The 24,667-nt window shown below is 40.7% G+C and overlaps 3 protein-coding genes across 3 annotated transcripts; 2 read left to right on the top strand and 1 right to left on the bottom strand.

Moving 5' to 3' along the window:
• Window positions 1–1,602: 1,602 nt before the first annotated feature.
• On the bottom strand, window positions 1,603–3,185 carry setd9 (SET domain containing 9). Its single transcript, XM_069139524.1, has one exon. It carries the CDS (start codon window positions 2,937–2,939, stop codon window positions 2,082–2,084), a length of 858 nt encoding a protein of 285 aa, XP_068995625.1. The 5' UTR covers window positions 2,940–3,185; the 3' UTR covers window positions 1,603–2,081.
• A 71-nt stretch (window positions 3,186–3,256) lies between these two features.
• Window positions 3,257–6,579, top strand: dcun1d1 (DCN1, defective in cullin neddylation 1, domain containing 1 (S. cerevisiae)). Its single transcript, XM_069139573.1, has 7 exons — window positions 3,257–3,313; window positions 3,993–4,206; window positions 4,394–4,562; window positions 5,283–5,413; window positions 5,504–5,586; window positions 5,669–5,765; window positions 5,922–6,579. Exons 1-7 carry the CDS (start codon window positions 3,311–3,313, stop codon window positions 5,996–5,998), a joined length of 774 nt encoding a protein of 257 aa, XP_068995674.1. The 5' UTR covers window positions 3,257–3,310; the 3' UTR covers window positions 5,999–6,579.
• A 573-nt stretch (window positions 6,580–7,152) lies between these two features.
• Window positions 7,153–17,483, top strand: ccdc39 (coiled-coil domain 39 molecular ruler complex subunit). The gene is made up of 20 exons (XM_069139582.1): window positions 7,153–7,452; window positions 8,115–8,234; window positions 8,346–8,492; window positions 8,588–8,746; window positions 8,857–8,949; window positions 9,233–9,361; window positions 9,487–9,678; window positions 9,772–9,875; window positions 9,968–10,100; window positions 10,755–10,949; window positions 11,164–11,328; window positions 11,520–11,657; window positions 12,271–12,479; window positions 13,223–13,346; window positions 13,461–13,620; window positions 13,743–13,849; window positions 15,040–15,180; window positions 15,351–15,530; window positions 15,647–15,726; window positions 16,602–17,483. The coding sequence occupies exons 1-20, from the start codon at window positions 7,354–7,356 to the stop codon at window positions 16,777–16,779; spliced, it is 2,853 nt and encodes a 950-aa protein (XP_068995683.1). The 5' UTR covers window positions 7,153–7,353; the 3' UTR covers window positions 16,780–17,483.
• The last annotated feature ends 7,184 nt before the right edge of the window (window positions 17,484–24,667 follow it).

Raw genomic sequence — 24,667 nt, 5'->3', positions numbered from 1 at the left:
TTTCAGACTATAGTGCTCGGCGGAAGGATATTGCAGTAATAGCTGGTGCGTGGGCTGCTACGGCGTCTCTGGCGGGTCAAAACGCGGCCTGACAAGGTTGTGTCACGTTATCGGAGAAAGGGTTCGTCTGAAGCCGATACGTGAGGAGTTACATAAAATAAAAATGAATTGTGACGCTTTAAGAAGGAGAGTAACATGTTAATCTAAAAGAATTGCCTCCCTATCAAAATGAAAACACTTTTTTGGGGCCGAAAGTTGTGCAGAGGGAATGCTGCAGTATCTGTATATTTGATGTAGGCCCTGCCTTTTGTCCATCGGTTAACTTTGTGGTATACTGTACATTGTGTACTGCTCAATTCGTTCTTCCTTCCAGAGTGATGCTGGAAACTGGTATATGTGACTGCTGTATGCAGTGAAACAGACATACCTGGCACATTGCACACGCACAGAAAACCTGATTTGAAGGGCAAACCTGTCTTACAAACCAATGATTTTTCAGCTGCCGTCAAAAGTATTAATTTGCAGCAAGAATAAATCTGGGGAAGGTATGGATGCCCAACACTTGATTTTGTTTTGCAGATATCCGATATGCTGATATTTTCCAACTATTTCGGCCCGTGCCAACGCCAATATTTGCATTCTCTTTGTTCTCTACAAAGTTGTTGCAAAGATTGTAATGATGGTTTTAAATTTTGTAGTGTTGAAGGACTGCGATGGAGCTCCTCGCATGACCAACACTGAGTAATCATTGCAGATAGCAAAAGTGTGTTTTTGAAAAACCTCCAGGCCCTGCAAAAGCATCCTCACCCCAGAGACACAGCGTTGAGCATTGAGTCAAGCTTTGAGAATTTATTCAATTGAAGCCTTTTGAATCTGCAGAATTATTCATTTTGGGACAAAGTTGGTATTTCAGCCTTGATCTGTCGATATCGATGATGTGCCTATATTATCGTGCATACATAGAGGAAGGCTTACATGAAAAAAATTTAAAACATGACTTTAAAATGTTTTTCTACCTGCTGGACTTGAGTCACATCTAATTAATATGAACTAGTTTTTTTCAGCCTCTTGTGTTTTCATGTGTTCACTTTAGCCCAGTTAACATGAGCACTTTCTTTTCCGTATTTCCTCTCTGTTCTCTAAGTTTCTATATGCCTGGTGCCTTGTCTCTTTCTCCCCCATCTCTTCTGCCATCATTTAGTTTTTTAAATACATAAAATACTTGGCTTCTCATTTACTATTATTTGGAGGAGCTGCAACCTCTTTAGACCACATTTAACTGCAGATTATCACCTCTAGCATTTTCATGCTTTTGGAAATAGGCAAACTTTACAATAATCCCCCATTAAGCACTTAATCATGAGTCTAGATTTCCCTGGATCGGAGTCTGTATACTTTTTATAATTGAACTTGAATCTGAGCATTTCCTCCCCCCCTCACAGCAAAAGTAATCTCATGGCGAGTTCTGACGATGTGTAAGTAATCGGTTACGAAGCAGTGGTGGACAGTAATCAAGTGTTTTTTTTTTTTCTCTATTACAATGCATATCAAAGGGAAACTTTTTTTTAAATTTTTTATTATTTAACAGTAAGTTGCTTTGAATGTTGAAGCTTTTATCCAAAACACGTGATCACCTTTATGCACTGTTATAGATTAAACCACCCAGCAGTATAAGCAGCACCTCAGAGATGACCTGCGTGTAGACCCGAAGAATATAAGAGCCTTGAAGCAACACCATGTGATGGATTTCATGGCCGAATGAGGGTGAGAGTGTGTTTTCATTGGGTACAAACAAGAGAAGCTTTGTTCCCTCCTCTGTTATATGTGAGGTGAACTCTAATGTTATAAACTCACCACGAGTGGGATAATTCAAACGTTGATTTAATTTGAAATGAAATTGCTAGAAAATCGGACAGCCATTCAAGGATTGTGCTACATGTCTCTATACACAACATGTTTTGCCTTTATTCCAGTGTATTGCTGAGTGTACAAAATCTTTTCTTCCCCCCCCTCCCCCATTAACAACAGCAATAATATTACTTGCATTTCCAAAATGTAAGTTTTTTCAGTTGGAGTGTAAATCAATGCACAATGGTGTAGTAGTTAGAGAAGAGTTCCTCTCCTGCTGTAATGTCTCTAACTGACACCAGGACAACACAGCGTAGAGGCCTCTGTGTGTTGTAGTTGACATTTGGGAGATACTGGTGGAGCTCGAAGGGAAACTTGTCTGGCACGTCGTACTCCTGGTAGCACACGTTAGCAGGCCTCTCGTTGGAGCAGTTGTTCACGTACTGACCCACAGCGAGCGGGTTTTGTGGGCTCTCTGTCAGCCAGCTGGTGTCACTCATCATGAAAGGACCCATTCTGTCCCTGCCACTGCACGACCTGAACACCATTTTCGAGATGCCTTTGTCGTTTCCATCGATCAAGATGCCATCAATACACCTGAATACGAAGGGGTTTCTGATGGATTGGAGGAGAATGGGCTCGTAAGGTTGATAGACCGTGCCAGGGTACATGGCCACTGTTACTCCTTCGGGTACAAATCCCTTGGTGACAAACACTCCAGTTCCTGCACAGGGTAAAGTGCTTGGCTTCCTGTCAATGCAGAATCCCATAGACTGCAGCATTGCATCCTGTCCACACGCTGGATACCCTCCAACCGGCTCCTCTTCACTGGCTACCACCTGCGGGAGGAAGGGGGCCTGGGCTGCCCGGAGCTCAGCGTGATGAGTCCCATGAGTCCTGGGCAGGACTCTGAAGAGCTTCAGCAGGCTCTGTGACACCACCTCATCTGGGACTAGTTTGTCTTTCGAGCGCTCCGTCACCTTCCGCAGAGTTTTCTCATTTCCAGACAGGTTCAACACAACCCAAGGCACAAACCTGTGTCTGTACGACTTCCATTTGTTCTGAAATCTTTGCAGAGCAGTCCTGAACATTCAGATATACGTCTGGTAGGTCGGGCACACGGAGGAATAAGATGATTTTCCTAAATTCTCGAGCCACTTCCGACGAGTTACTTCAAAATAAATTACACCGCTTGTTATTATTCCTAAATTTGCACAACAACATAAGAACTTCACTAAAGTACTTTATCGCTTTGAGTTAAGTATCCAAAACGGGCTAGATAACAAATAAAAAAAAGGAATAATTTAACACTTAAGGAAATTTGCGTCATCAACTAACCATTAAACGGACAGTTTTATTTTGAAGGAAAACGTTTTAACCGGAAACACGTTTCCGTAACTTGAAGAACTTGACGGGCTTTGGCCAGCTGGATGGGAGGAAAGGGAGTCAGGCAAAGACAAACATGGTAAGATATCACTTCTTTTTTCAACTCTCGTTCCCCGGGACGAGTACAAACGGTGCCGAAGCACATAAACTATCACTCTGCGGTGGTTAATTTCGTCAGGGAGCTGCTTTAATGGCCGAATATTCGCCTTAAATAACGAAAACAAACATAGCTCCCCTGTGTTAGCATTAGCTAACTAGCGTACGGTGAGGCTAGCACAGCTCGCTAGCCTTAAAAAAACAACAACAACCAAGTGACAAACAAACAACAACAAAAAAAAACAACAAAAACACACTGAAGCTACGAGTTGTTGTCCGCAATATCGTATTACTCGAGTGCTTACTCACTGTTATTCATTACCGTCTTGCCGCCAGTTTAACGCAGCGCACAAGTCGGTGACTGCAGATAGGATAGCATGTTTTTGCTAGTTCCCTTACTGCTGTGATTTAGGTGTGTGTGTGTGTGTGTGTGTGTGTGTCACCACGGTTCAGTGTTTATGTAACTTTAAAAACCGGCCGTGGTTGTGACGTCATCACACGCCACCTTGAAACATCACGTTTTCTCAGATCTGGTCGCTGCACGAGAGAAACGCTTGAGTTTCCACCTCGCTGTTGTGACGTCAGTGTTTTCGTGTGTGTGTGTGTGTGTGTGTGTGTGTGTGTCGTAACAAACCGTGTTTAACGTGCCCGTCTTTGTGCAGAACAAGCTGAAGTCCTCACAGAAGGATAAAGTTCGTCAGTTTATGATTTTCACTCAATCCAATGAGAAGACTGCGGTGACTTGCCTGTCTCAGAATGACTGGAAACTAGACGTCGCCACCGACAAGTTTTTCCAAAGTCCAGAGCTCTACGTTTCAAATCTAAAGGGGGCCTTAGACAAGAAGAGGCTCGAACAGCTCTACAACAGATACAGAGGTACAGAACAACAAAAAAGAAAGCACCGGTACAACACCTAATGCAAAAGTTTTGATAAACGATAGACGACTATATATCACATCCCCAACGCTAAATGCATTAAAGTGTCATTAGTTGGAGACGCTTTTCCATTTTTGGCCGTAAATAAATAACCAAACGACTCGTTCGCTTGTGCTCTTACACTCAGATCCTCACGATGACAACAAGATAGGCATCGACGGGATCCAGCAGTTCTGTGACGACCTGGGCTTGGACCCAGCCAGTATAAGTGTCCTCCTCGTAGCCTGGAAGTTCAGGGCAGCGACACAGTGCGAGTTCTCAAAACAGGAGTTCATGGACGGCATGGCAGAACAGGGGTGAGAATGTGTTTTCAGATGATGCAAGCAAGAGAGAGCAAACTTTGTTCCTCTATTCTCTGAAGGGGGCTTGAACATTATAAACTCACAGACACAAAGACAAGTAAGTGGACTACTGTAACTCAAATGCTGACTTCATTCTAAGTGACATTGCTGAAAAAAAAAAAAAAAAAAAAAGTATGTCCGAGATGGATTGTGGTTCACACATGTATGTATTCATTAAACAGTGTTTACTCTTGTCTTATTTGGGATGTTTTCTTGAGTATTGACTTATGTGTCAATTTTGAATGCAACCTTTGTAATAGTTACGTGTACTTGCACATATACACACACGCACGCACACACGCACACACACACACACACACACGCACACACACACAGGATATCTAGATCCAACATGTTGACCATATAATATATATAAAAATATAAATAAAATTTTATATATATATATATATAGATATATCTATATATATATATATAATATTCTATGGACAGGTACAATTTGCTTCAAAAATGGTTTCCCAGTGTAAAGTTTCCTGCATTTTAAAGGCTCCAGGTGATGTTAGTCAGATATAAGGCAGGAACTTAATTTTGTGTTTGCCAGATCTGTCGTTGAATATATGTGTTTTTATTAATTAACCAAGAAAAGATTAAATTGAATCCACATAAGCTTCTATTTTTGTCCCCCAGATAAAACAACTGTGCTTTCTGCTTCCAAAGGTGTGACAGCATAGACAAGCTAAAAGCTCAGCTGCCAAAGATGGAGCAAGAGTTAAAGGACCAAGGGAAATTTAAGGACTTTTACCAGTTTACGTTTAATTTTGCAAAGAATCCCGGCCAGAAAGGTTTGGGTAAGGATCTTTTAATGCTCATCACATTACTCATGAACTGTTTGCTTTCTTTAATAAATTCATATTGACCTACTTCTGGTTTTCTTACAGATTTAGAAATGGCAATTGCATATTGGAATCTAGTACTGGCAGGAAGATTCAAGTTCTTGGAGTTGTGGAACAAATTTTTAGTTGTAAGTTAACAATCACTCTTGATTCAAAACATGCCAACATTGTGACTTCTTATTTATGAACTTTGCTTTCCATCTTTTACAGGAGCACCACAAAAGATCAATTCCTAAAGACACGTGGAACCTCTTATTAGACTTCAGCACAATGATCACAGACGACATGTCGAATTATGATGAGGAAGGTGTGTAAATTGCTCACTCAGCTGAGACAACTTTAACTTGTATTTGTTCCCTCACAATCTTTTAGAAAGGTTTACTCAATAACGAAATATTAATATTATCTATAATCCTATCTTCAAGTCACATTTTTCAACAGTTTTTGCACGTTTCTTCAACAGGAGCGTGGCCTGTCCTTATCGATGACTTTGTGGAGTTTGCACGGCCACACATCGGGACCAAAAGCACGGCAGTTTAAGGGCTGCTCTCAGAAAGAACATTCATGTGAGGTTTCTACAAAACAGAGAACGCAGTGAGTGGAGGACAAGGGGACCACGCTGAGCTGAGAAATACGTTGCCTTTTCAAACCTCAGGACTGAAATATTTTACGCAGCAGAGACTTTATAAATATATGTGTGTGTATGTACATGTATATAAAAAAAAAAAAAAAAAAAAAAAGGCATATCTCTCTGTTGGTCAACTTGTCATGGTTTGGAACTTTTATCTGAAGTATTGGGCTTTTTGTGTGCGCTGAAGCCAACTAGAGAGGCGTCACCATCTTGGCCCCGGTGGTTCATCAATGCAGTTGGGCTCAAAAAGCAGGTAGATAGACACACTTGAATTGTATTGTAAACACAAGGGTTCTCAAGGGGATGTTGTTCTTTCAATCCTGAATTTTAATACTAGTGTGCATTCCTCATTTTGTTTTTGTTTTATGATACATTTGTGAGACAAGTCAGTATAAAACATTGATTGTAATTTTTTTAAGCATAATGCTGTTTGTTAAAACACAAAAGCATAAAGATAAAATAAATGTTTCAGTTTGGTATCTTTAAAGTTGCCAGGTCTCTTTGCATTTGTGCTTAAAAAGAAAAAAAAAACAAAACGGGGTGAATATAAGTTTAACTGCCATCCAAAACAACGGTTTTTCTGTTCCCTCATTGGAATACAAATGCCCGTTTAGTAGATGTCAGGGTTTATGATTGGCTGGTAATTTTCCTTTATACATTACCATTATCTTTAAGCTTAAAGTCTGTACAACTGAGTTTTTAACAGAGTACCTTTATAATACACAAGGTAATCCTTTAGGAGGACACCATCGACTGTATTTAGCCATATCATAAATGATAATTGTGATAGGGAAATAATCCAGAGACTGTAGGCCTAAATGTCTTTTAGGCTTAATAGAAGTCTGGCTTTATTCATGGTAAAAGTTATTGATCAAAAGAAAAATATTGATTACGTACCGGATATATTTCAAATTTGAGGTGAGGTACAGACTTGTGTTGTTGTTGTTGTTGTTGTTTTTTTTTTTTTTAAAGCTGCATTGTTTTCTTTAAACAGCGTGTTTTATTTGATTCATTGAATTTAAACGTAAAAAGAATAAAGGACAGTGAGGTCTCGTGCCGAGCAGCAGCATTCTTACCGGACTCGCGCGGCCGCCTCGCGGTGACGCCGTTTTAAAAAGCACGTGCGGTTGCTACGGGCGACCGACAACAGACGGCAGTTGGAATCAAACCGGCGAGAAATCGCTTCAACTCGGAGGCGATCATTTTGTCGCGGAAAACATTTATCACTTGAAATTATTGTCGTGTTACTTTGCAGTCTTTGAAAATGTCGCGCGTCGTTAGTGCCGTTTTATCGGATGTAGGCTGGGATGAGCGCTTTGCCATCCCCGAGCACAACGCTAAAAACAAGGCTTTGATTGAGGAGGTGAGTGTCGGAAAGTTATATTTAACTGTTTATGACACCACTAACGAGATAACGTACCCGACAAAATCTAATGTTAGGAAAAATGTACATCTTCCTATGCTTACCTTACGACACATAGAAGGGCTTTTCCTTTTGATCAATTTAATTAGAGGCTCCCAATTGATATAAAATTAATAAATCCAGACTTCAAAAAGCTGTTAAATATGTCCAGATCGTCCACATTGACATAGTTACTCGATTTCCTTTCTATTTGTGGCTGTCATGTTTATGCTTTTTTCTTTTAATACCGTCAAGTTGCAAGATATCTAAATCCCTTTCTCACATTTACTTTATTGGTTACTAAAGGTTGAATTTGTATGAACATTTTAATGTAGAAATTGCAAGGTTGTAATTTTAGTATAACGGTTAGGCCTACGTTGTAAAGACCAAATGGCACCGATAACTGAGTTTACAAGTTATAAGGTTTTACATCGACGCACACTGGACAGCCGACCAAGGGTTGCAGGTAAGTGATTAGTCTGTCCGTGTGCTATCTCAAGACGAAGGTTTGTATTCGTGTGTGCTGTACAACAACATTTTATGACCGATCACATCAAGATACATGCTGCAGATCATAGGTCACGCTTGCAATGCTTGTAATCTAATGACCGCCTCAACAACAGGTTCGTAAAAAAGAGATGGAGCTGGTGCAGCTGGAAAACAAACTTGAGAGTAACAAAGATCAAAAGCAGCTGAAGACTGAATACCTGAAAAGTGTTAAGCAGGAGCTGGAATACACCGAGGTAGGTATATTACAACACAGTGTGGGTGTGTTTTTAAAAAAAAAAAACTGGGTTATAGTCACTTTGTGAGGGTGGGTGGTCAATTTGTCATCTTGATTTTCTGCACATAAGGCTCTGTGCAAGGCGAAGGGAAGAGAGGAAGAGTTTGAGAAACATCTGAAAGCCCTCGCAGAGAGAGAGACGGGTCGCCTCGCTCAGGACACTGCAAAGATGGAGAAGGAGCTTGGATCTTTGGCAGAGAGAGAAGACATCCTGGAGGTCTACACCTTTCTAATGCTGTACAAGTAGAAATGAGAAGCAGCTACGGTTGTAGGTGCCAAAATGTGCCTCTTAACCTTTTTACGTATCTTTAGAACCACATTTCCAAAGCCAAAAGGAAACTGGAGGAGTTTAGGCAGCAGATGAACTGGGACCAGCAGACCATGGATGCCTTTTTGGAGGAGTCGGCACAGAAAGATGAGGACACAATGGCCATCATCAAGTACGCTCAGCAAGATGAACAGAGGATCCAGGTAAACAAACCAGTTCTGTTTTCAGCAGCAGTTAAAAGCACCAAACTGAAGTGCTGTTTACAACTCATCCTCATCCTCAACTAACAGCTCTCCAATCTCTCCTGATACAGTCACTCACTGTGGCTATAGAGAAGAAGAGGCTGGAGGCCAATACAAAGCGCAAAGCACTTGACAAGGAGCTGACTGAGACTTTATCTGCACAGGTAATGTAAGAAAACCCATCTGCACTGCTTCTGTGGGTGATTCTTGCTGAGTATCAGCTGACATAACTTTAGGCAGAACAGACCACTACAGTGACAAGAGACCAAGTATAGTTTGTATTCAGCTCAGGAAATCAAGCGCATCATGAACAGAGAATTCAATTCTACTCTGTTGGGAGAAAGAAGGTAATAATGTGGTCACTACATCCCTTAATGGATCAAAGTAGTTACAAAAATAGATCACATTTAGTATCCCTGCTTACAAATGCCACCATGTTGTTCTCAGCTTGCTTTGGATAAGACTACGGAGAATTTGCAGCAGGCTCACCAGGAGACGCTGCAGCTCATCCACCAGTGGGAAAACACCATCAAGCAGATGAAGCAACGAGACACTGAGATGCAGCAGTGCGCGCTGGTGAAGTTTGCTGCCTTTCATTTGGACTGATAGGACACACTGATTCGAAACCAAAGCCAATTAACTCCTTAAAGGCAACAGAATGTGAAAACACGCTGAACTTTCTCGTTCCTTTGTTATTCCAGCATCTTGCCCAGGCCAACCAGAACGTCAGGGACAGGAACGCCTCCATCATAGAGAGGAAACACCTGCTGGATACTCAGAGGAACAACAACAAGGAAGCTGAGAGGAAGATAGCCGCAGCCAACAAACAGGCTGCAGAACTGCGTCAGGAAGTGAAGACGCAGGAGAGTAACTGCAGAAAGGTCCAGGATGAGGTCAGGTTGTCAGAGTTTGTTGAATGTGTAATTTAAAAGAAATCTAGCTACATATTGCAAGAGTAAGAAGATGGACTTTTATGTGTCCGACAGCTGAATTGTTGCAAAAGCACGCTGAACAGAGCAACCTCCGATGTGGAGTCTTTGACGTCCCACGTATCCAGAATGAAGAAGAACATCCAGAATAACAATGACAAGTCAGTGAAATATTAAAGCGCATGTCCGTCTATAAAGTACCCCCTGTAGTACTTTAGTATTCGAGCTCTGTCGATGTACGTGTGTGTTGTAGACTCATTGAGGCCAGAGCCTACAATACTGCTCTAGGGGAAAAGCTGAAAGTGGTTACTCAGACTGCCCTAAGTGAGGAGGAGAGAGCTGCACAGATGGACCAGTATCTTAAGGATGAGGAACAGGCCATCAAGGTGATCTGCATGACAATCATAAACTGTGTGGAGGAGAATATTTGCTGTACACATAGTATAACTTTAAAAATCTTTTAGTTCTTCTCAGGATTGTGTAGTTTTTGCTTATAGCTTTTTTGTCACAGGCAAAATAACAACTGCTGTTTGTTGGTGTTGACTTGAAGGTAAAGCTGCATTCAGGAACTTGGGGCATTACTGATGTCACAGTAGAAAATGCAAACATAAAAAGCATAAAAACTCAGAAATAATTTGCATCAAGAAATGGAAACATTGTCTATCGAGCAGATTTTTTTGAAAATGAGATATACTCTTTGAATTGATTAAAAAAAAACAAAAAAAAAACCATGCATTTGGAAATAAGATGTAATTGTGTCAAGATTCCCACATTTTTAACCCAAAGCAGCACTGCTTGTTTAATGTATGGATATAAAAAGCATTAATTCCAATTGGCTTTTCCTGTCATTTAAAAAAAACAACAACAAAAAAAACAGATTTTTTTTTTCTACACAAGTGACATATTTCCTCAAATTTCTGGGCAAATTGTCTACTTACACAATCCAGATGAGTGGAATCAGTGTTACCAATGAGGAGCCCAGTTTGTGCCGTGCTCAACATGTCAGGACTGTGTAACCCAGTGCTTGTGCTTTGCTACAGGAGCTGGATGTCCAGCTGCGTGACTGCAGGGACGAGCTGTTTCGTTATAAAGAGAATTTGCTTGCCTTCAAGACGAAGGAGAAGGATTTTATCATGCAGGCTTCAAGGAGTAAATCCACCATTAGCAACCTGGGCCGCCAGCTCAGAAAACTGGAGAAAGAATTGATAAAACAGCAGACTATCCTGGAGGAACAGGCACGCTTAACAAAAATCACACACACACACACACACACACACACACACACACACACACACACACACACACACACACACACACACACACACACACACACACACACACACACACACACACACACACACAAATGTGACAATCACACTACCCTAACTTACTCTGGTCTGGCGCTAGACATGTACTTAGATATTCTTCTCTCCTTATTGCATCGTGTAGGAGAAACAGATAAACACAATGAGTAAAAAACTGTCACGGCTGCAAGGTGACGTTCACGCTGAAGAAAAACAAATGATGGAAATGAAGATCGCAGAAATGACCAAAGACCTCGAGGAGAAAAAAAAGACTGCCAAAACTCTCACCAACGCGCTGAAGGAGTCTGAGGTCAGTCTCATACTTCACCAAACTAATCTGCACTTTTCACACTCTGAACCACTGAAATGATTCCACTCACACACACACACACACACACACACACACACACACACACACACACACACACACACACACACACACACACACACACACACACACACACACACACACACACACACACACGTCTTTGTCTTCGGCAGGATGACATTCGCTGTTTGAAGAAAGGGATGGAGAAGTCAAAAGCTCAAAACAGAGATCTGAACGAGAAGGTAGATGAGCTCAGGCTGCTCGCTGTCACCAACGAAAAGGAGCTGAAGCGCCTCAGACTGAGGAAACAGGTAACTAACTGATGTCATAGACGCTAACAGGAAGTCACCTGAGTCACTGACTCACGTCACCCAAGTTTGATTTGAGGTCATATCACTATTGAAGCTCATTCAATGCATCATTCTGGGAAATGTTGTTGATATTTATCATTTTCACCATCTGAATTTAGCACACTAGCATGCTGATAGTTGTTAATTAGCACAGACGCAAAGTACAGATGAGGTTGCGCTTGATAAATCAAAGCACTTGACAAATAAGATTTGGAACTGATGATGGCGTTGAAGTCAGAGATGTACCAACACTAGTTGGACTCTTCCTCTGTGGACCATCAGCATCTGTGCAAAAAAAAATATCATGGTAATCCAACCAGTGGTTCTAAACAGAAATCAGTCTGAACCAAGATGGCAGACGATCCATCCTCTTGATTGGATCCTACAGTACCCCTTTGTGTTTTGGCACTGAAACAGATGCAGACTCCCCAAAATGGATGTTGACAGTCAATAAGTTGACAATGTTAGATGGTGTTTACACTAAAACAACGAATACAGTGTAATATATCTAAAATAAAGGATTATATGTACATAATGCCGCGCACTGCTGATGACCACGCGTGTTCCTCATCAGGACAACATGGTGGAGCACAGCATCACGAACATAGAGGTGAAGCGTGTGAGGGATCTGCTGTACAACAAGGCAGACAGCATGCTGTCCTTGGAGAAGAGGAAGCTGCAGCTGCACAAAGCCATGAAGGAGAGGGAGGATGAGATCAAGGTCTACAAAGAAATGCTTAGCCAGCAGCTGAAGATCGGTGAGCAGGAGAGGCAGAGACTCAGGTAAAAAGCCCAACTCTGACTCCACAGCTCAAATACTGCACAGTCATGTGGCAAAGTAAAAGTGCATTCCACCGACGTCATTAACTTTATTGATACGTTTGGCCAAGTAAACATTTGATCATCTTTAAAACGGTTTGAAATTGGTATATTTTTTAGATCTTGGCATGATGACATCATCCACTTCAACAGCAAAGAGAACAGCAAACCCTTAAATAAGACGGGTTCCACCTGTTACTCTCTGATAAGGCTGAGTGATTGTAACATTGTAGGGATGACTATTTGTGCTTTTACAAAATGTTTACTCATTGAGATTTTTGATAAATAATCATCAGTAATCACTAATAATGAATCAGTGGGTAAAGGCCCAGTAAGTCGCCCGCCCTGCTCTCTGAGGAGGTTTAAATCATTGGAACCTAATCTGGACCTAATTTGATGTCGTCAACGGTGTGATAAATGTAACGGTGTGTAGAACTTTTTACATGTGACTGATATGTTTGTTTAAATTGCGAAAACAACTATAAAGCATCACTTTAGTTTGAGTATGTCACATGTATCTGCTTTGTTTAAGAGAGGATCAAATGTTTGCTTGATCACATATGTTAAAGAAAAGTCAATCATTTTAATTGAACTTTACTCTCAGTGGTGTTTTATGTCATTGTGTATAACATAACAGTATATTACCGTCTTACGTTAGCGTCGTGTCAAAAGATGATCACAATATTAATAAACTGATTCTGCCTCAGCGCTGAACTCAGTGAGAAACTGTCCAAGATCGACATGATGAAGAAACGTTTCGAGGTCATGACCCTTTCTACGGCAGCTCCTGAGGGGGAAGAGGAGAAGTCACAGGCTTACTACATCACAAAGGTGAGCGCTCTTCACTTGTGCTGTTGTCTACTCATACCTGCTGAAGCTGACCAAGCTCAGATTCCTCCCGCACCACGCCAGCACTTTAAATCACCGCTGTGTGCTTTTCACCAGATTGCACTGGACAAAGAGGAGCTGAGGCGGAAGGGAGATGATCTGGATGCTAAAATCCGCAAGATGGAGCTGGAAAACAGAGCTCTGGAGAACACCATCCAGCTGTTCAACAACAGTAACTCTGTGTTTCGCAAATCCCTCAGCAAAGTAAATGAATCCAGTACGTACGACGGGCCGGACTGAACGAAACGAATACAGAAACTCTGTTTTCCTCTTGTTTCCCGGAAATGAACGAAGCAGTTATTACTGGACACAGACCGTTTAAACCGTTTTTCATTTTAGGTCCAGAGTACCAAGAAAAACTGCAGCTGGAAGAGGAGCTGAGAGCCGCTGAAGAGATGGTGAAGTATAAGAGAAGACAGGTCCAAGAGCTCCAACAGGACTTACAGGTGAGTGTTGTTTATTGTTTGGACTACACATAAATATTTAAAGCTCTATTGTCCAACCATTTTATGCCATATTTGTTGCTTTATTTGTTGTTTTATATATACTGTACATACATGGATGAATATGTGTGCTTCAGGGTCAGTAGTATGTATGCAATTTAAAATGAGTTGGAAAAATTATGATGAGGGCTGACCTGACATCATTTTGTTATTTGGTGATTTGCATATTTGCTTTTTGTAATAATCAGGTTACCTGTTAATTAAAAATGTTTTACTCCTATAGGTCACAAGTGTCAATTACAGTGTAATATTTACTTTTAATTTGGTCAGTTGGCTTGTTGGGCGTAAATATTTAGTCGCGACTAATATTTCTATAACAGCAGCTTTGTCTCCACATAGTAAACACTTATGCTACAATTAGTCTAGTTTTGAACTGAACACAACCTGGTGCGACATTGTTATAGCTAAAATTAAGTCTGATAAAGATGTGGCCAAAACTGCATTAAAAATATAAACAATTTGTTACAGCTCACGAGATGTTTTGTTAGACTTATTTTATATGCCTTCTGGTAAGAAAACATAATTCAAATTGCACTCACTGCAAATTCTCTTTTTTGTTTGTTTTTGTTGTAATTATACAACCCAGCCCAGTTTACAGCATGAACTATCTAGTCTATCAATCACTTTATTAATCATCTTAATTTTCTCAACACCCCCTCTTCACCCCTGTGTTTTCTTGTCCTCCATTCTCACTTCCTGTCTGCAGAAGCAGCTTGTTGTATGACATAGTGGATTCCCTGTGAGAGTATTGGGGCAAAAATAAACTCACTCAACAACTTCATCTATCTGTCATCCAGTAAAAATTGGCCGTGCGTGAATCTCTGTGTACAGTGCATCCGGAAAGTATTCACAGCGCTTCGCTTTTTACACATTTTGTTATGTTACAGCCTTATTCCAATAATGGATTAAATTCATTTTTTTCCCCTCAAAATTCTACACACAAATAAATTTAATCCATTTTGGAATAAGGCTGTAACATAACAAAATGTGGAAAAAGTGAAGCGCTGTGAATACTTTCCGGATGCACTGTATGTGGTGCCTCTAGGCCTAGCTTTTGTTTGTTAACGTGTGTGTGTGTGTGTGTGTGTGTGTGTGTGTGTGTGTGTGTGTGTGTCTCTGCTCTCCTTTGGCAGGTCATGAATAATACCTTGGAGAGTCTGCTACAAGAGGAGCAGGTGGAGAGAGATAAGATAGAACACAAACAGTCATTCATCAGCAAACTGATCAAAGAAATCTCTTCCCAGCAAGAGAAAATTGACAGAGCCACAAAACAGGTTTGATTGTCCACTTTTTTTCTCAGCACAGTGTACGCTGGGCAGCGGCAAAGAGCTGGTGAACAGTAAATAAAGGAGGGGTGTTATGTGTGTATAAAGTGCAGGTGTCCTGGAAATCAAACTGTTTCTATAATCATATTTTAATTTGATATTTTCCTGCTGTTTACCAGAGCTCTAAGTTGACCAAAGAGATCCGCTCAGCCAAGAACGCCGACAGTGAGACTTTTGAAGAGAAAGACATTAAACTGAGGGAGCTGAAAGAATTCAACAAGAACATTGACAGGGTGCTGAATGAGGCCATGGAGGACAGACCTGATCTCAGATCAGTGCTGGAGAAATACTTTGTGCAGGTGCAAAACTATTGACATGACATCGCTTTAGTAGGACTCATACATGCATTTAGCCGTGACTGGTTACGCTTTGATGTTTCCTCAAGCTTCATGTGTCTTTCTGCTGTTTCTCTCAGGCCAATCTGTGTCTCCCGTCTCCTTCTTCCACTCCTAGGAGCACCAAGACAAGCTCTGCCTGCAGCTCCGTATCTCTCAGGTCATACTTCAAAACTTCCTAATAAAAACCTATTTTCCAGGGAAGGTGGCAGTGGAGGTCAAAGATGATAATCAGGGCTTGTTGTCAGATTGTCATCAGTATGAACGGTTTAATCTGATGATAAAAATGTACTTGAGTGTTTTGAATGGCTGTGCTCTTTTGTAATGGAATATAACCGTTGACTGTATGTAAAAGTGGACGTTGTGTCCGGGTCTGAAAAATCAGGCCGATGCGGAAGTGACTTAAGCTGCAATACCACCGAGTGCCACTAGGGGCTGGCTCAACAAAGCCTCCGGCTCCGTTGACTCCTTTTCAACTAGTCTCATAAAATTCTAAGTCAGTATATTTTTTTTTCACGAGTTATTTTGGTTGTGCTAGTTCACTAAGTCACTTCTTCTTATGACTTTGCTGGCCCTCCAAATGAAAATATTCCCGTCATTAATGAGAACATAAGCCTCAAATAGCTGTGTTTTTTTTGGGGGGGGGGGCGTGTCTGTTTGATTGACAAGGCCTGTGGCGCAGCCAGGTTTTCACCGCTCGCTCCGCCCCAGCGCGTCCAAATATGGTCACTTATGGCTCCAAACCGCTCTGAACTAGCGAGACGGTGACGGCCAAAATCCGAACTCGAAGGCTTCATGGCAGCAGTTCACAAACCGACGGGTGACATCGCTGTTGGTTGGCTTGGACACAACCAGTCGAGCTGATGAAGACTGGGGGTTGTGCTGGGACTGTTTGTGCTTAGAGGGCGAAAGCATCCCTGAAAGTCTTCAGCTGGACGGATAAAACGTTAACACTATCCGGCTCAGTCAAACATTTGAAACGCGGGTGTTTTTCTCCTCCTCTGTATCTTCACGGGTGCTCTCCGTTTGTTGCAGGTCTCCCGCGTCGTCATCCAGCAGCAGCCCCAGGTCCTCTGCACTCTGCTCCCCCACGCTGAGGACCGTGGAGCTGGGCTTGGGTCTGACTGCGACCTCTCCTCCTCTCACCACCTCCAGATGTTCCAGCTCTGCCAGCAGCACAAGCAGCAGCGGCAGAAAGTCGAAGGACCTCTAATGCGCTGCTTTGTTATCGCTCTTTATTCACAGGCGTGGATGAAGAGCAATTCAACACGCATGCAAACAGTTTCACTTAGTTAAAGCTGCACGGAATAACTGTGTTGTGTTAGATGATAAGTGGATATTTTCAGTTGTGACAAAAGCTTTAGGATTATTTGTGTGTTGTATTTTCGCATTCATTTTTTAGTATTATTTTTGAGTTTGTGATTGGCAGGCTTGTTTAATTCACTTTATTGTTATATTTATGTTAAACTAAAAGATCTGATCAGATAGGCTGTAGTTTGACAGAAATGATTTACATTTTTTAAAAAGAAACACCTTTTCCGCTCTTGGTTTGATGTTATCTTTTGTCTTAAAAATAGAGCTAACGCAAACATATCTCAATAAAAAACTAGCAGAGACGTGTTGGAGCTCGAGTTTGCGTGCTGAATTTGGTTTGTGGCGTTTTAAGCTAAAGAAATTTTGTATTTATTTGCAAAAAATTATCTTTCTTAACCTTCACTGATCAAATTGATCAATCCAAAATTTGCATAAATTATAAAGCAATAGTCTTTCTCTCCGTTTTGAAATCAATTTGGCTTCTTCGTGGCTGTTAAACTTTGAATTTCACGCGTTAGTGATTACTGTGGTAGGATGTGCATGAGCGGTGACCTGTATGAACAGCCTCCTCACGTTTCATTAAACATTAAGGGTTTTATTTTACCTTTGCCCTCCTACTCGAGTTGTTCTTTCAAGACATCGCTGCTTTCATGCCACTCCCTCCGTGTCCGGGTGTCACTTCCTTGTACAAAACAAAAGTAGGCAACAGCTTAACGGGAGCAGAAGGAACACTTTCCCACGACAGATTTCACTCATTTCGGTTTTTTTGGAATAAAGCTTCAACATGCTGCTGCTGATCCTGTTTGGATGTTTGGCCTCATGTGCTGCACAGACAGGTGAGTAGGATGTCACTGATCATTGGAAACTGGAAATGCTGTTTAATATGTGTGTGTGGCAATTAAATGTATGGAGCTGAGGTTTGTAGCAAGAAGTTAAACTATAGATTTCTAGTGTGTTAATGTTCCTCAGTGTCTCCTTCCTTTTTCAACAGGTGTCCCCGCCACACCTATGTTTGCCGTGGATACGACTCCCTTGGTCCCATCATCAGCTGATCCAGGAGTCAACAGTCAGTACATTTTAAACTTGCAGACTTTGATTCACCTTGAAATCTAACATGATTTTGATGTTTTTTTTTAAAATTTATGTTTCTTTTTATTTGTTCTGCAGTTGTGGCAATCCTTCAGACAACTGTTCAGTCGTCTAATGAGCTCAATGAAACGACACTTGGTCCAGTCTTAAACAAGGTAACTCAGTTCTAAATCCATAATCAATTTAATATCCGGTTCTATCGGAAGGCGAACAAATACAGTTTAACAGTTTAAAATAATGTGTTTTTCAGCTCCATGAGATCATCCGGATGCTTCAATCAGATGGGAACTTCTCTCTGGCTGTAAAGAATATCACCAAAATCTGAATCCTCACACATTTCTGTTTGCTCTGTAGTAGCTGGACTAAATATCTGTCATCAGTCTTAGATATATTTAGTTTGACCTCTTATGATGTATGCTTTTGTTAAAGATTATTCTCTTTAAAACCCGCAGTGAGCAAGTTAAATTGTCTTTAATAGAGGAAATTAAATTGAGCAAAGAATTATTTTAGAAAAAGTACAAAGTTACTGGATAAAGAAAATGTAATCAAAGAGATGTGTGCAGAAATATGAAGAGCTGGAATAAAACTGTATCTTTAACACCTGAAAAAAACAGTTCAGATCTCTACACCTTAAACATAAAAGCTTCATGACAAATACCGAAGTGAGGGATATGAAACAAGTGTGGCAGAAGGCAATTTGTTTACACTGTATTTTTCCATGTAATATTTATGAATACAAATTCTGCCCTTTTAAAATGTACAGAATTAACTATTTTGCGTCTATCTCAGAAAAAAAAATTGCTGAAATGTAGCAATTACAAACACAGAAATTTAACTTTTGTGCCAGTAGTTATGTTTGACAGTAATTTACCATCTTATTTTAGCCAATGATGTTATTTCTGTAAAGTTCAGTAAAAGTGCGTGAAAGAGAACAGCTTCCTAATCAGACTGAATTACTCCTGTTTGAATTACAGGTTGAAGTCAGGTCACAGGTGTTAAACCGGGATGATAGAAAAACATGCAATGGAAATAAAAAGTGTTTTTTTACGGAGACATTTTAAGCCAACTTTGGACAACACTAGAAAGCTTTGTTGTTGTGCTAAATCTGTATCTGACAGACCTGACAGCCTGCAGGGTGTCATTAGTGACAAAATAACTAAGCACAAGTGACTTTAGTTTACCTTGACGTCTATGTTAAAGCAGAAAATTACATATTGTTTTGTAATTTCCACTAAGAAGCCACTTTCAGTCATTCAATTCTACAACAGTATAAATAGTCAGATTCGGGAGCAGGAAGTGCACAACAGTGAATCAGAGCTGCTCACCAGGCAGAACCAAAGTCTACAGCCGAAACTGAGGGAGTGGTCGGACAACAAAGGGGATTTTAATGAACAGTGTGTCAGATGATAAACAGGACGATCAAAACAACCTGCACTGTGTGACGCTTAAAGAAAGTTAACTTTTAAAGTTGTAATTAAAGTTTAAATGATTTATGTAAGGAAAATAGATGTAAAGTTTTAAAATATATATTATTTTTTTTAAAGTTGCACATTTTTGTTGTTTATGAAGTTGATTCATGATTTCGCAACATGTTTCTTCTGCAGTTCCACTTTCAGCCTTTAGATGTCAACACAGACTGATGGTGAAACTACTCATCCTCATTCTGCTCCGACACCTTTTCCTCAGTCAGGACCTAAAAAAAAAACCCAAGTTATTTAGTTTGCACCATTATTTTTCTTCAGTTGTGAACATGAACATCACTCCTAAACTTTTATGTACTTCCTAGAATCATTCCTGGGACTCTCAGTGGCATGTTCTTCATGACAAATACTGCTTGACTACAGTTGACTCGGGGGACAGGTAATTAAAACGACAGCATTCATTGATAATAGTCAGTGAGAGCAGTTCATCTTCAGTGTGTTTGAGAGGGTCACATTACGATTCGACTGTTTCTTATTATCAAAGAACTCGATTGATTCATCTTAACATTATTAAACAAGGCTGATTAGAGGATGATGATTGACTACAAATCGAACCAATCTTAGACTTGTTGTTAGACGCAAGAACAAACATTAAGACATAAATGGAACAAACTGCGTTTGAATTATTTTGTTGTCCCACGGGAGACAGAATAATAAGTAAGGATCAAGTTCAAAGAATGTGCTACTAGGATTGAGTGAAATGTGATATTGTAAATGAAATGGAGGAGACCGTGTGGTGGTCTCGTGTTGCTTCTACACTGCAGCTGTCAGTGGATCGTCACCGGTGCGGTTTTGGTTTAAAGCAGCAGGTGTAAACTGATAAAGTCAAGTTAACAAAGTCAAGCTGACCCACAAAGACCTACCCACGATTGTGATGCTGTAAACTGTAATCCGCCTGGAAACATTTCTTTGTTAACTGTGCATCTAAGGAGTTTTTTGTTTTTTTTTGCAGTTTGTGTCCCCGAACAAAAGCACAAGGAAACGTCCTGTAATGCAACAGACATTTTAGTTTTACCTTTCATGCCTGGAGAGCCGCTTCGTGCTCCCAGCTCTTCAGGGCTGTGCTCTGTACTCCTTTTGTCCATTCACTGCACACTTCTGACATCACCTCTGCAGATAAACACAGCAGCAGACAAACACACGTCCTGGTTTCCGTAACGCAGCATTTTGTCAAACCCGTAGATAATTCTCCGTCATCGGGTTCATATGTAAACTGTGGAGACTGGGACACGTGAACATCTTTATGTTGCGTGTAAACAGAAATGATCTCAGTTATCAACCAGCAACAATAAAAACCTGTAAATCAGAACATGTCTGGTCTGAAAAGTTCAAGGTCGCGATTGAGCACGAGATTTTCTCATAGTTTAACCGACTGAATGTATATCATCTGTCATCTGACTCAGGGGAGGCTTCTTTAAAAATACAGAATAATGCGTCATTCTCAAACTTGGAGAGGATTTAAAGCCCCTCAAATCTGTTTCATGATGAAACCAGAGAGGATTATTTTTCAGACTCTGCTTAGGTTCACTCTCACTGCTCTCAGCAGCAGTTTTCAGCAAAACAGCTCTAAAACCTTCCTGCACCTCACAGCAGACAAAGGTTTTGATTCGCTGGTCAACCGATTGGAGAATTTAGCACCAGCGTTGGGGGAGGGACTAGTTGCATGTAATTAAGTTACAAAATACATGTAACTAATCAGTTACAGTCACTGAGAAAACAATGCAATCAAATTGCAGTTACTAAAATGTTGATTACAAAAGTAGTTACATCCAAATGTTTTGTAAAAAGCTCATATGCAATATAAATCCTGGTGCTTTGCATCTGGAATACCTTCTGTCTGTGTTTTCAATCCGTTCTCGTTTGAACTTGCACCGCCTCTCGTCTACCGAGCTAATCGATGTGCACTGGTCCAAGCAACCACATCCAAGGCGGTTGATGTTCTCTGATAAGTTGAAGAAGTATAAAAAGAGCCATTCACGAGCCAGTGTGAAACAACCGTGAACCCATCGCAGTGGTTTTATCATCGCTCAGCAGTCGACATGAATGTAGACTTGGTTTGAGGTTGTGGGAACATTTTTCCTTCACTGCAGTCAGTTGTGATTTGTTTTGGCGGTTTTGCTTTAAAATCAAAGCGTTTGAATCCTAATTCAAGTTATAGCGAACAACTCTAAAGTTTGACAGGAATCAGTGTTGAGGTCTATAGTGTGGTTTACACTATTTATTTTTCTGTTCAGCTTTATTGTCCAGTTTAAAATGTGTGTTAAAAAAACACTGAAAAAGTGAGATGTAATTAGTAACATTACTTTGATGAAGTAATTAAAGTAGTTACATGAACAGGCAACCTATTCCAAACGTAACTTTTACCAACACCGGTTAGCAAAATTCTTGGTACCGTGTGGTACAGTGGTACCAAAGGGAAGTGGAGTCCCGTTGTGTTAACAGACTGTTACTGGACACGATGTTCCTGAGGTCAAATGTAGGCCCAAAGCATACTTTTGTACATTTTAGACATATATTTGTACATATTTGTAACTGTAACAGCAGCCTAAAAAAAAGTAACACACTGTCACTTAAAAACCAGGAATACATTTTTTTTCTAAAAACAGATTTGAATTCAACTGAAAAAAAAAATACATTGTGGTCAACATGGCATGTCCAGGATAAGTTTATGTACTGTTTAAAAAAAAGTCCATTAAAACCACATAACCTAAAGAAGCAACCAAGAAAATGGGCCTAAAGTAGTGTGTGAGGATGAAATAAAAACCACTCAAAACATCCAAATTGTCCAGGTTGTCTTGCAGGTTATGGAACTAACGAAGCTGCGCGTTTCTGCAAGCTGATTTTAAACTATCTTCAGAGGAGAACAGTGACGGCAGAAGGTATGAAATCAATCCGAGTACTTTTCATTTGTCCTGAAAATGTTCAGCGTTACTTTAAAGTTAAAGGGATGAAACAAACTCAAACAGCCGGCTGCTCCTTTAACTCAACAAGCCGAGTACATCAGTGTGTAATTGCTCCAAAAATAACTTTCTGTATTTGCTACTTTCCCTCCTCTTTCTCTGCCGTACTGCGGCCCGTGTTAATCGATGCTGTACTGTCCTCCTCTCCAGTTCTTCACATGACCTCTGCGCTGGTCTTTTAAGCCCTCGAGGGAGGATCGAGCAGACGTTCAGGAAACGTCCACACACTGGACACACGGCTCCACCACCTGCTTTCAGGATGGACCTGAGGTTCCTCACCATAGTGTCATCTCTCGTGCTTGGGGCCACGCTCACCATCTCTCTGGCAGACCGCACTGCAAATTGCAAAATCAAATGGTAATATGGATTTTCTTTTCATTGAGTATTTTAGCCTATTGATTGAGGATTTGGAGATGTGTAGATGATCTTTTTTTGAATTCCACTTTCTCTTAAAATGTAAAGATTTGTACGTTATTATGAACATCCTGCAGCAGCTGGTGTCCCTGCTGTCGTCCATGTCTGTAGCGCAGACGCAGCAGCATGTGACCTGCTGTACACAGATCATGCTTTATGATGTTGTTTGGCTTGCATGAAACCCAAACAGTCACGGTGTAAAAGAGGTCAAATGCAAGTTAGACAAGGTACTTATAAATGCAGATTCCCGGGCAGCGTAGTTTCTCCTGCTTGTTATCTTTAATATGGGGAGAGTCACAAGACTCACATCAGTCATATCTGAAGGGAAGATATTAGAAAGATTTGATGATAAACAAAATCTAAGAGGTTCTCACCTGATATGGATATCTGATATTTTATAATGAGATTTTCCTTTTTGAATACAACATGATGCCTTCGCTGAAGCAAACACTCCCTGCTCTGTTCTGCTCCGCAGGTTGTTTGGCATCGCATGCAGCGATGTCTCTGAAAAGCTGGTGAGCCAGATCAAGGCCTGGCAGATCAGGCAAAGCTGTCTGTATGCAGGAGAGAAGTGCTCGTATGAGGTCATTCAACTATCACATTTATCAAATATTCTTACTGTGCTTTAAACGCTAACGGGATTCAAATAAAGTGCATTACATTTTTCATATAATTTAACATCCTTTACGTTCAAGCCGTTGCCAAATGAGTTCACACGATGCTGATTAAATCTTCAGATGTCTGGTGAGACATTCCCACGCTGCCGGATGACCTCAAACTGGGCATGCGTATATGAGCAGAGCGTAACTTCGGCGGGACGGATCCACTAGCTTCCATTTTAGCCGTGTGCTAACTTGAGTGGAGGTAGAAAATGTAGGCGTGCAGCTCTTCTAGACTTTAAAAAGGTTATAGGACCGAACGCATCAACTCTGTTAGTGAAATTAGTCTTTTCACAGGAGTTGTCACGTCTTTTATTCCATTTTTCCACAATTTGTATCTGTAAAGCTGCAGCAGAGATGTAAGTGCCTGTTCACAGGTTGTTGTTTTTTTTAAAATAAATAATCTCTGACAGAAGAGGGAGACACACTGCAGGTTTAAACGGAAACAAATTATGCTTCTGCCAATAAATTCAGTATTAACAAGATATTAAACAATAAGGTGAACAAGCGTTAAGTATAATCTCTTTCCTAAATTTTACACCCTCACTGTAAAAAGTAACTCGTGCCTTCATTTTTATCTAACACACACAGAAATTGCTCATCTACTTGTGGTTAGGTTAGGTTAGGTTAGGTAGTTACTTTATTAATCCCCGAGGGGAAATTTTTTAATTTGATGGTGATGATGCAACTGGCGCTGACTCTGGATCTTTGCCAACTTTCCTTTGCTCTTTAATTAAAAAAAATAAATAAAATGCTTTACTCTTTATGATTTGACTTCACTGTTGTTTTGGAAGCCCTTTTTGTTTTGCTCTACCAGAACTCGCCTGTCTGCTTCTGTCAAGTGGCCGCTTGATCTTGAAATGTGCAGAATGCAACGTCCCTGCCAGACTCACTAAAGTGAATGTGAAATGTGTTGTCAGCTTGTGTCCTCAGCTCCTTACCTGATCAAAGCCACGCACACGTCTCCAACAACAAAGAAAGTCAGTGACCTGCAGTTTCTGTTTGAGCAGTCAACCATTTGCAAATTGACTGTAAGTATGAATTTTTGGAGTATAAGTCTCATTCAGCTTTGAGGAAATGTTGGAACCGGCAGACAGAAGACGTGTGTGTAATGTCGCGATGCAGTGAGGAGAAATGTTACTTTTCTGTCTACTTCACGGAGAGTTAAAGGGTAAAATCAGGGT

Source organism: Embiotoca jacksoni, unplaced genomic scaffold (assembly GCF_022577435.1).
Source record: "Embiotoca jacksoni isolate LCO1_2020_lvr unplaced genomic scaffold, fEmbJac1.0.p SCAF_83, whole genome shotgun sequence".
In the NCBI taxonomy this organism is placed as follows: domain Eukaryota; kingdom Metazoa; phylum Chordata; class Actinopteri; family Embiotocidae; genus Embiotoca; species Embiotoca jacksoni.
Note: the sequence above shows the minus strand (reverse complement) of the source record. Positions and strands in the feature narration are given on the sequence as shown.

What these genes read in the sequence shown, in the direction of transcription:
- setd9 (XM_069139524.1), bottom strand. Translation starts at nt 2,939, where the DNA reads ATGTTCAGGACTGCTCTGCAAAGATTTCAGAACAAATGGAAGTCGTAC.
- ccdc39 (XM_069139582.1), top strand. Translation starts at nt 7,354, where the DNA reads ATGTCGCGCGTCGTTAGTGCCGTTTTATCGGATGTAGGCTGGGATGAG. An exon ending in AGGAGCTGGAATACACCGAG is followed by an intron (nt 8,235 to 8,345) that starts GTAGGTATATTA and finishes TCTGCACATAAG; the next exon opens with GCTCTGTGCAAGGCGAAGGG. An exon ending in AGCTCCAACAGGACTTACAG is followed by an intron (nt 13,850 to 15,039) that starts GTGAGTGTTGTT and finishes CTCCTTTGGCAG; the next exon opens with GTCATGAATAATACCTTGGA.
- dcun1d1 (XM_069139573.1), top strand. An exon ending in GACGGCATGGCAGAACAGGG is followed by an intron (nt 4,563 to 5,282) that starts GTGAGAATGTGT and finishes CTGCTTCCAAAG; the next exon opens with GTGTGACAGCATAGACAAGC. An exon ending in TCCCGGCCAGAAAGGTTTGG is followed by an intron (nt 5,414 to 5,503) that starts GTAAGGATCTTT and finishes GTTTTCTTACAG; the next exon opens with ATTTAGAAATGGCAATTGCA.